At 37.7% G+C, this 12,537-nt stretch overlaps 1 protein-coding gene across 3 annotated transcripts in view; it reads right to left on the bottom strand.

Annotated features, from left to right (window-relative positions):
- Positions 1-12,537, bottom strand: part of LOC126175906 (fibronectin type III domain-containing protein 5) — a 942,320-nt gene that overhangs the window by 21,120 nt on the left and 908,663 nt on the right. For all 3 annotated transcript variants that reach the window (XM_049922970.1, XM_049922971.1, XM_049922972.1), the window contains one exon: positions 6,424-6,752. In XM_049922970.1, the coding sequence (XP_049778927.1) occupies positions 6,424-6,752 (329 nt within the window). The remainder of the gene's footprint in view (positions 1-6,423; positions 6,753-12,537) is intronic.

Genomic DNA, 12,537 nt, shown 5'->3' with positions numbered 1-12,537 from the left:
AAAACCCAGGAGTATTGATCTGATTTAATGCTCATATTACTGAAAAGATGAGTGAAATTGATATTAGTGTCAATGGCATTAAGAAACAGCTGAAATTGTAAAAACTGAACAAATCTCCAGGGTCCGATGGAATCCCTGTCAGATTCTATATTGAATTTGCAGCTGAATGAGCCACTCTTTTAACTATAATCTATTGAAGATCCCCAGAAAAAAAATTGTGCACAGTAATTGGAAGAAAGCACTGGTCACAGCCACCTACAAGAAGGATAGCAGAAATGATCCACAAAGTTAGCATATAATATTTTTAACATCCATTTGTTACATGATCTTAGAACGTATTATGAACTCAAACTTAATGAGGTACCTGGAACAGAATGTCCTACAAACAGCATGGGTTCCAAAAACATAATTATGTGAAACCCAGCTCCCACTTTACTCATGTGACACACTGAAAATTTTATATCAAGGCACTCAAGTAGATCCAGTATTTTTCCATTTCTGAAAAGTATTTGACTGAGTGCCACATCTATGGTTATTATTGAAAATATGACTGTATGGCACATCAAGTGAAATCTGTGATTGGTGAAGCCTTTTTTGGTAAGGAGGATGTAGCAGTCTATCTACAATGGATTGCTATCAAAAGGTGGAGAAACAGCTTCTGGAGTGCCCTAAGTAAGTTGTTCTGATCCTTGCTATTGATGTTGTACATTAATGGCTTTGTGAACAATATTAAGAGTAACCTCATACTTTTCACAGATGATGCAGTTATCTACAATGAACTACTGTCTGAAGGAAGCTACAAAACTATTCAGTCAGGTCTTGATAAGATTTCAAAGTTGTACAAAGACTGGCAACTTGCTTTAAATGTTCATAAAGGAAAATTGCACACCACACAAAATGCAAAAACAAAGTATCCTATGACTGTAATATCAATACCAACAGTTGGTAGGTTTAATGATTTGTAGGTACCTGTATATGAAATGGAACCAGGATGATGCATATGAAACACTTGTGCCACCCATCCTAGAATATTGCTCAAATGTGCAGGGCTCATATCAAATAGGGCTAGGGTGATATTCAACAGATACAGAGAACACAACATGAATGGTCACAGGTTTGTACGACCCATGGGCCAGTGCCATGAAGATGCTGAAAGGACTGTACTGGCAGATGCTTGAGGACAGACACTAACTATCCCACAAAAATTACTTAGAAAGTTTCTAGAACCAACTTTAAGTGATGACTCTAGGAATACATCACAACCCTCATGATTCACTCCCATAAATATCATGAAGACAAGATTTTGTTAATTACAGTGTGCACAGGGGCATTTAAGCTATCAATCTGATCATGCTCAATACGTGAATGGAATGGAAAAAAAGTTATAATAACTGGTAAAATGGGATGTATCCTCTGCCAAGGACTTCACAATGTTCTGCAGAATATGGAAATAGATGTAGATATAAAAAGCCTGCATAAATTACCTTTTTTTATTATTGAAAGTACTGGGTGAATACTTTCAAGTGTCAAGGTATCAGTTCTACTTATTTCAGATAAAAACTGATGCTTCTTGTATTGCCTTAGGCAAAATCAAGACTGCGTCCTAATTAAAATCCTTTTTCAGCTAATCTTGAGTCTCTTTACGTAAAAATGTACAGTATAAAATTTATTTACAGAGAAATTTTCTAAATATTTACCCTATAGTTCAGTCATGGGAAACAAGTATCTTAAAATCAATCCTCTTCCATATTGAGTACAAAATTATATCTTTAATTATCAACCTAATAAGAATGAGAAAGAACAATGTTTTCATACATAATTATAATTCTCTTAAGATGTGACATGATATGTACCATTAAGATCATATCCAACTATTAATTTCATTTCATAGTACACATCTAATTCAGTTTAACAGTTCAGCTTCCCAGGTGTTGGCTATTAAAAATGCATTTAGAGGATTAAGCCCACTTATGCACAACACCACAGTCTTCTGGTACCAGCACCTGCACCTTTAATGGGCTAAGAAAAGTCCACAAAGAGTCTTTACAATATTTGTAAAAATGGAGATGTTCAATGTTACTGTTCATTAAGAAATTCATTTTGACTTTCTGCACATAACCAAAAAAGAGAATTATTTCCAAAACTTAGATATTTTTATTATACCTAAAGAAACGTCTTATTATGAATATGGGGGGCAATTCTGTATTGAACAGGTAGCAGTTTGTGTAAGTTCATAGAATTGAACAATAATCATTCGCCAAATGGCATTATGCTGTATATGTAATTAAACTGGAAAAGTGTAGAAGTAAAGTAGACTGGATGTTGTGGCATTTCTATATAGTAGGTAGGTACATTTTCCTTTTATCTATAGGTAAATCAGCTAGTGCCAACATTTCACATGGAATCGGTAAAAGTATGTGAAACTGAAACTAATACAGTTTGCTGTACTGTAGACTTTTCTGCTGAGGTGGTGACTGTTCTTTATGCCCTCAATCAATCTCTCAGACCTGGTTTCCCTTTACACATACACACACACAATAAAACACACACGCACACATGAAAAATTCCATATTAAATACCGACTCTCCTACAAAACACTTCTGGAAGGATCAGGAATGGCTGTCTTTACCACATCAAAGGATTAGCAGTATCATAACTTTTGCTGAAATGATTTTTTGTGATGGATTCTGTTGTCTGTCCTAAGACTGAAACACAAATATTGCCTGCTGCTGTTTACAGAAATTACAGGAATTAACCTATCCACTGAACAATCTGGTATGTATAAGACTGTTACCATGCTTCAATGTAGTTGATGTATTTAGTACAAACTCCACATAGTGTTTGTTATCATGTTGCCTGGTTGGCTTCTCTGACTTAAAAATTTACTTTTTTTGTGACAGAACCTTATAAACAGAGTTGCCATCAATCCATATGATTTGCAGCTTTTTTTCTGGGTGGGGGAAGAGGGATGGGGGCAGATATTAGTTAATTCTTGTCAGGTATACACTTTTCATCAATAATTAAAGTTCTTCTGTCTGAAAATGTCACTGTGCCCATGAGTTTTGGCAGGAAACTGAAGAGTATCAATGTGAAATTTCCAGACTTAGTCACATCTGCTAGGCTTACAGGGAACCTTCAGTGGGAAAATGCATTATTAGGAGGGTTAACTGCACATTAAAGTGATTGCATTTTGTTTTCTTCTCTGTGGGACTTATAGTTCCAGAGCATGATGAAACTTGGTTTAAGATATGCTATGCGGCTGAGCAGAAATCTTTTTCTGTTTTAAAAAGTGTCTCAGATAGAGAAATGTTATTGAGGACATATGATTCCTTTGGGAGTTATGTCTATATCATCTAATGGAAGCAGGAAAATCATAACAAAGCTAGACTATATGAAAATCTAATATGAACTGATAGCCAGATTTAATGAAATGAAATTGCTTTCAATACTACTGTCTATAAAACACTAGAAGTGAGCTGATAACAGTAGGAGACTGATACCAAAATAGAGATGAAAAAATGAAACAGAGATAAAAAAATCATACACAGAGAAAATCATGATGATAAATCTCTTGGTGCGATCTTCAGTCATTTTTCAGCTATTATTCTATTATATTGTCTGACTTCTCCATTTTTACTGTAAATTAAGATGTAATGTATGAATTTAAAAAAAAACACCAATGAATTAAAACTAGAAGAATAACATGAAGAATTCACAAATGAACAGTGTGGAGAGAAAACATGAAACAATAAGAATCATCTGATTCTTTCTCAGATGCTACTGGAGTTTCTATAACTGTTGTATTGTAAAGGATTACTCAGACACAACAAATTCATATGTATTGATTGTCAGAGATGAATATAAGATGCAGTCATGTGCAGCAACAGTGTTAAAATGCATATTTCATCCACATAATGATATCAAACTCTGTTCCTAACAGCAGACATATATTGTGTGCACAAATACAGAAGTGACTGTGTGAAAAGCAGGCATTATGCTCTTGAACTCAGAAAAAATATGATCAGAGATAGAAATTGAGACCAGGAGTCAACTAATAAAGAACAGAACTATGAGCCATATCTGGTACAGCAGATGTTAATAACAACAGTTCTGCAAAAGCAAACAAACGAAGGTAAGTGTTTTCTCGTTAATGAATTACTAGTAACATGGCATCATCTGTTGAGAAGTGGACAGCCACACAAACAAGGACCTGAAGATATTAACTGAGCTTACATACTTGCATTCGACTTTACAAAAGAAAAACACACACACACACACACACACACACACACATACACACACACACGAGAGAGAGAGAGAGAGAGAGAGAGAGAGAGAGAGAGCACAATATTGACAACAACACTGCCAGGACAGTATGCATATTGGGGTTCTGAAGAGAAAAACACACGTTTTTTAAGGAATAATGACATTCTGTCCATGAAAAACATGTTTGACATTTACTACACAGTTCTAGCATATTACTATGACTGGGTCTAAAAGAATTGCAAGGAATTATATAACAAGCTATTCACTAAGTTCAGGTTCTTATTTATGTACATATCTAATGCTTAGTGCTTCCACCCCAACAGGAATATGTTACTGATTTAGTTTTTTGTACAGTAGACTCGCTCTAAGAAGTAGCTGAATTCATGGACGTAGAATGACCTCGATCAGTATTGACTGCTTTATGTTCTCTGCAGCTTTTCCCAACAGACAGTACTGTGTTCATTCCATCTATGTCTATGTGACCGTGCAGTTAAAGACTTTTGAAATGTTGTATGATGTTGGGTTTTAAATAATCTGTTATTGATATGTGAAATGCATTAAATGAAATGTTGTCTATTAGCTAAAATGGTAGTAACAGGAAAGCAGTCAATATTGATCAACAGCAATTGATTTCTATCGATGCAGCTACTCCTGTCAGCCACTTTGCCAAGAGTTGTTTTAGAGTGTATGTATAGTACTCACCTTGGCTTAACTCAGCTCTGTAGCCAAGATTGCTAATGCAAGCCTGTGTGGTAGTGCTGTACTTGGGGGTTGCCACTTGGAATTTTGATGGTGGAAGAAATTTTCTCTACAAGTACTTGGCCGACAAGGTTAGGAGAGATGGTGGTGTAAAGTTCCTGACCACTAGACTTTGTTCCAGTGTCCTAAAGTAACTTCCAAATCTCTCTCTGCCATATCTCATGGAATGGGGACAGATGATACTATTGATGGTGATCCTTCCATAGGATGTGGTTGTTTAGCTGACAATTCCCTTGATGCTATTCAAGATGAGTAGGCTATGTGTCAGACATGGATTTCACTCTCTCTCATGCAACACAAACATGACGCCACACAACACACACCCATTACAGTCAGTTGCACTTAACAGACACACTTCAAAGACTCAATTCTCATACACTGACCTGTGCAGAAGGGGGACATCATGAGTGGAAGAAGAAAACTCTTTCTGATTAGGTCCCTCAGGGTCTGCCATCCAACAATGCTGTACAAATCTTTCTTTCTTTTACTCCAAGCTCTTTAACTGCCATGTGTCATTAAATGTCCAATGAGGGAAGAAAAGTTAAATTTTCACAAGTTAGAAAGAAGGGACTAAGTAAAGGTTTCTTTTAGAAAGTTATGGAAGGTGACAAATATGATAAAATGACTAGAATAATGGAAAGCCTTTAGGTTCAGGAAACAAGAAAATATAATTGTGTTAATTGACAAGAAGCTACAGCCAAAAAAAGTAACCTATGATGTGAAATGTTCATTTTGGGGTCAATTACAAACAGAATCAGACGCACTGATCATTCTGTCAATCTCAAGTTGCGAACAGACATTTTATTAACTTAGCACATGCTTCTTGAAATAACAACATTCAAGAACAGTTAGATTTAAATTCTATGTTTCTTTCTGGTTTAGATATTGGTGGGCTAACAGAAAAAAAGACACCACAATACGTGAATCTTCTGCATTGACAGTTTGTTCTTTGAGTTAAATGTTTCTTTATTGATTAGACTGACCTCCTTATAACTTGAGTTAAAAAATCTTTTTTTAATGAAATGATGAAATATTCAGATGTAGGGCTACTATTGATTGACAATGTCAATATTTCTACATAACTGTGCCACTATCATTCTATTTAAGAAGATACAAAAGATATAGGAAGTGAAAAAGAATCTTGGTAGGTCATTTTCTGGACAAACAGATCACTGATGAGTATTTTCTGTAAATATACTTTTTATAAGAGACTACATTCCTTATTTTGCATTAGACAACTGGAAAAAAACACAAAGTATACAGAGGGGAGAATCAGCAATGAAGGTGGTAATGGAAATATTCTCTTTTCTTGTATACTTATTGGACTGTTTGTAGACTGTGACTTCAATACAGTGCTGGTGCCAGAAGATAGTGGGTGATAATGAGAACGAAACTCACCTGCGGACAAGCCTGGCTTGTACCATGACCTTGTGAGCAACCACTGCCCACAGGAGGACCAGGAACTTTAAGCTGCTCCTTATAGTCAGGCTGATATGGTAGAAGCATCCGAATCTTCCCCCATCGATTGAAGAAGAGTGCAATTGCTCCAGCCCAGACAACAAGTACAAGCAGAACTATTCCTACTTCTACACCTCGCACTTGTATGTATGGAGGTGTATGCATATCATCATCTGGAGGACCTCCTATTATCTCCTCCGTCTGCAGACCACCTTCAGTTACAGGCGTAGCCATGGATCCCTCTTTCTGAGGTGATGTGCGTGGTATTTCTAGAAAATATCAAACATAATTCTTCAGAAAACTTTATGCTTATTAGGAATTTGTAAAATTTTATACATGTGCTTTTCCAGTTCAGAAAGCTTTTTTTTTAATCTGCAGAAAGCCAGTATGGCACAGTTAAGTACTTTGTAATGCATTGTTATCAATGATTAATTCTGCCATCATGTATTCATCTGTTCATCAATCAGTCCATCAGTCCATCCATTAATACACTAGCCCTTATGCCAGGCATCACAGAAACACTTCACATAACAATGCTTTAAGCATATATAAATGAAAAAGGTCAATAAGTTTAACAAAATGATTTTTTATGATGGACTACAGTTTGGAATTCAGGAGGAAAGAATTTTATCTGAAGATGCTAATGTTCAATAATGTGAAAAAAAATCTCTTCCTCTGTTCCAGCATCCTGCAGAATACGTACTTCATCTGTCCCATGGTGTACTTAACATTAGCTTTCATGAAGATGTAGGACAAAAGGGAGTCTTTTTGACCTCTTTTAGACAACCCCTCTCTTCCACTGAAACATTTCTAAAACTTTGCTATTGATACTTTCTGTAAGCACTCCTGTTGATATGTCTACTATTCCCACAAAAGATGAGTATATGATTTTATTTATGATCTTTCGTCTACATCTGTAATTACTACATGTGTGACTGTGGGTGTTTTCAAACTATAAAATGACTAAGTATACTTGTAGATCAGAAATGTTAGGTCTTTCATTATTTAATGTTCATTCACACAGACAAACATAGTCTCACACATGCAAATTCTGAAATGTGCATAATCTTACAGGGATCAAAGCACTTTTGTTGAGTATAATTTAAAGTTCAGTTAAAATTAATTTCTCTTTTGGGATAACAATCACCCAGGAAACAATTCTGAACTCAGAGCCACATAAGTGAGCAGAAATGACTGTTGTTATTTAGCTTAACCTTTTAATAGCTATTACTAACATATCCAAACACCATTGAACACTGCTGCACAAAGGATAATCAGCAAAATATGGAAGCAAACATAACACTGTTGTCCTCTAGGCTGCTGCAGAGACTTTCTATTAGAGACTACTAATAAGGCACACCTGGCGCTGGAAATAGTGACCAGTGTAACTGACTCCTGGTATGATCATCAGCAATTTGTGATGCCACACATACATTAACCACTGAGAAAGTAAGTTTAGAAAAATAAAGATCATATTAGTGTACCTTCCATCACTGGAGCAACTTCAGGTTTTAAAAAGTTATGTAGCAAAACTTCCAGGAGTGACAGCTATTCAGTTTTCCCAATAATCCCTAATCTCCCATGATGAATTTTGCTTATTAAGCAGTGTGTGCTTCATTTAACTTAGAAATATGCAACCTAAACTGCTAATTATAGAATGTCTCTTATCTAGAGAAAAGGCTCCTTTCAACAGCTAAAAGACTGTACATTAACTGGAATCTTCTCCTGGTGCAAGTAAACTGTTAATACCATACGTTGTGATAATCTTTTGGGAGAAAGTTTGAAACATTTAATCTGTTAATAATCTCTGTGTTACTTCTCCTCAGTGAAGCTTTCTAAAGTTGGTTATCGGGCAAGTTTGTGACTTTTGTTCTTTGAGGCCCACAGTGCAAAATTTGTCCTCCAGTAACAGGATTATTATGAATATCAGCTAGATACACTGCTCTTTAGATGGTTTTTATTTTTATAAATCACTCACAATGAGCCCATTTAGGCATATTGCCATTATCAGGTGCTCTTACATGTAATATCACTGCTGCCATGTCCTGTCTTTTTTTTTAGAATTATTAGTTTTTCCTTAGATGTACTTTGGAGGCATGTAGCTGACTTAGTTGGTTTTTGTAGCTGCTGTTTTTGTCATGACAGCTTGAATGACAGAGGATCAGTGATATGGCAGGACGTGGCAGCAATGATATTATATGTAAGAGCACCTGATGATGGCAATAGGACGAAATGGGCTCATTGTGAGTGATTTATAAAATAAAAACCATTTAAAGAGTAGTGTAGCTGGCTGATATTCATAACAAAATTTGTGAACAGTGTGCAATCTATACCTACACTGTATACCTGCAAATCACTATTAAATTAAGTATATTGGCAATTCTTCCATTAATTTTACACATTGCACATCGAAAGATTGACTCCCATAGTCTCCGTACACCTTATAATCAACTTAACATTACTTTAATGGTTCCTGTTTAGTGGACTGTAGACTGTTCCTAGCATCATAACAGAAAATCAGATTTGAAAGTTACTGAATAGATTTTTATGAGGTTATAGTGGCACCACCTAAAGCCAGTACGGAAAGTAAGTAGCTGATGAAACGTTACTGACAACTGCTGTGGCGCCGCTATGCAAATGGCACTTCTCGCAAGGAGCACACCTGCCAGGTTCCTGTGTATATGCTCCAAACACATTAATGTGACCAACACACACATTCGACATCGATGTGCAATAACCACTCACAGATGACAGATGGCAGCACTGTCATTGGAGGGTACATGGAATGTGTTTTTTTTTTTGGGTGGGGATGCAGAAAACCGTGTAGTAATTGTCATACCACAGAAACAGAACAAGTTATTATCATCCAAAAGAGCATGATTGCCTTTCAGATCAAGGGTGGAAGCATTTCTGGAATGGCTAAGTGTTTGCATACTACTGTGGTTAAAATGTACTGTGCATGGCAAAATGGCACTATCCAAAACCAGTGCCAAGGCATATGTGGTGCACCTTGGGCCATAGATGATAGGCGTAAATGACTGCTTAGGAGGTCTGCATGGTTGAATAAACATACAGCTGTTGAGTAATTGACCACCCAGATGAACCAAGGGGTTACCATTAGTGTCACCCTAATAGTTGCTGCATATGAGCCTCTATAGCAGGTGCCTGTTTCATGCACCCCTGCTGACTGCTGTTCATTACCACAAAGGCTGTAATTTGCATGTCAGTAACACGATTGGATGTCCACTGAATAGTAACAATAGGCCTCTTCAGATGAATGATGTTTTATGTTCCATTGGACAGATGGCCATTGGTGGGTACAGTGTGAAACATCTGATAGCAAGCATCCTGCATGCATTATGGTCTGGGGAATGTTTCTGTGGCATTTACTGGATGATCTGTTTGTTCTGGAAGGCACAATGGATCAACACGAGTATGTCTCTGTGCTCAGGGACCATATCCACCATTACATGCAGTTTGTTTTTCCTCAGCAGGATGACATCTATCAGCACACATTTAGTGTGCTCATAGTGTATATGCCTACAAAACTGGCTGTGACTTGAGACCTGTTACAAACACAAATCAGTCTTTGAGCATTTCATGATTAGATGAGAATGTGGGCCTTCAACCATGGAGCAACTGCTTATGCAAACCGTAAGCAGTTATCAGGAGCTGATGGCAGCAACATTATAGGCAGTGCAAGTGTTAGTGAATGCAATAGTTACATCTTATGTGCCATCCATGTTTAAAAATTTGCCACCCTTTTATGAACAAAGTGAAGAGTGGGATGCTTACTTCTAATGACTGTAGTTACATTTTATGGCTCGCCAGATTTCCAACATGGAAAGACAAAAGTCTATGTTCTTTTTGGGAAATCCTGAACAGTATCACCTAGTACAGAAACTAGAGCCACTAATGTATCTGATGGAACTTGTATTGCCCAGAGTATATTCTTTGTTGCAGGGATATTTTTCAGTGAAGAAATTTGTTATGGCAGCAAGTTAGAATCTTGGCAGAAAAGAAGAGTCCCCAATCAGTCTCTCACACTGAGCTACTGACCTACATGGATTAAGTACTAATTGCAATTCTGAATGTATATGTGGGCAGAATTAGTTGACACTTTATTCAGGGATGTTACAGTGCATCTTATCCCTGACTTGGAAGTAAGGCGCCACACACTGAGCAAACTGAATCCTTCTCTGAGGGAAGTAATACAAATGGCCCAAGCCTATGCAATGGTTTGCAGAGCTCAGAGTTTATTTATGGTGGCAGAAATTGTTGTGGCAGTCAGCTCTCTGGCAGTGGTCATATGGGATGTTTTACCACCTCAAGCAGGGCCCTCACCTTCTCCACTGCCCAGATGATCCCATCAACAAAAGACAAGTGGCAAAGGGTCATATCAGCAGCGGCACCATTGTCTGGCTATAAACTTTGCTTCCTTCACCACACAACCAGTGCATACCCCCACTGAGCACAACATATCATGGGTGTGGAAGAAGGGACGTTTGCAAGAGGTATGTTTTAGCAGCACCACTGCAAATGCACTCCAACCTGTTGAAGTGAGTCAAGTGAGTGATAAATCTATGGAAGTGGGGACTCCACAAAATGTACTTAGATGTGTTCACAGCCAAACACTCAGTAAAGTTACTCCCTGATTACTTGTGCTTCTGCATTATTGCTAAATCAACCTACTTATTTAAGTTTAAGGTACCCCTGTAGGCAGCTAAGACAAACCTTTGCAAAACCATCATCATTGTCTAGTAAACTTTCTTGTGGTAACTGACTTCAAAGTTTGAGTATAGGCTCTTTCTATTCTTTTGGGTGTGCAGTCCATGAAGCAGTACATGCCTTCCAAGACAAATGACCTAGCACAATCCTAACCAATCTCTGTGATAGATATGCTCCTCTTCTCATTTAGGTTAGGGAAGGTGACTGATGTTGAAGCTCACATAACTCTTAACGTGATGGGTACCTTATGTGTCTACCAGCTGAACAGTAATCTATTCATTCCAGAAGTTTAAATTATTCCATTATGGACAGAAATTTTGTCTAGCCATGGACCAATGACCATTGTTTACCAGCTTTGCCCCAAAACATCGATTAACAGACTGGACTACCCATTGATTCCAGTGGTGGGTGCTGTAATTGTCTAATTTTCACTATAATGTGCTGATACCCCTTGTGACCTGATCTGTCATTAGATCAATGCAAATTGGTGTGTTTATAACATAATTCAGGTCTGGATTCAGCCATTTCAGTTTTCCTTTTAACATCACATGATATCACAGACATCACCTGCAAGGAGCCATTGTTATGCATTCTCATTCACTTTGTGCAACATGGGTGGCCAAAGACACCTCTCAGCCATGATTTTTGTCAATAGGGGCAACTACATCTAAACCAAGGGGTTCTGTTACAAGTCTCAGCCAAGTATCACAGTTGCATCCTAATTCCTCTCCCTCTTCAACAGTGAGTGCTGTTCCTCCAGCACACTACCCACTGAAGCATGTTCCAGAAGAAAAGTTTGACATGACAGCACATGTTATGGCTAATATTGACTCTGACATTACGGCCCTCATCTGTCACTGTTCTGCCTGTCAGACATAGCAAGCTTCACCACCCCACCAGATTTCTCCTTGGCCCAGTCCTGTGGAGCTGTGAAGCATATCTACCTAGATTCTGCTGCTTAATTTTTGGGCTCCATGCGGCTTTTTGTGATCGATTCCTTTCCTCACTTCCTTTTGTATTTTGCATGTCTGGGGTCACTTCTGCTGCTACTATCATGGCCTTAGAAAAAATCTTTGCCCTTGTACAAAACCCCACTCCCAGTTGTGAGGAACACTTTGAAGACCAAACTCTGGAAGGAAATGATGTCCAACACTGCACCTAATGCCTTGTGTATTTTTATGCAACTTACAGGCGTGCCAAGAATGAAGACTGCAGCCAAGTGGAATGTCTTTATGGGTGCCCTCACAACACCCTCTTGGACAAGCTGCAACTGCCAGTGGTACATTTGAATGCCAAAGCCTCTCCCCTCGTAGTTGACACCATGGT

The sequence above is a fragment of the Schistocerca cancellata genome, chromosome 3 (assembly GCF_023864275.1).
Source record: "Schistocerca cancellata isolate TAMUIC-IGC-003103 chromosome 3, iqSchCanc2.1, whole genome shotgun sequence".
Classification (NCBI taxonomy): Eukaryota; Metazoa; Arthropoda; class Insecta; order Orthoptera; family Acrididae; genus Schistocerca; species Schistocerca cancellata.
Note: the sequence above shows the minus strand (reverse complement) of the source record. Positions and strands in the feature narration are given on the sequence as shown.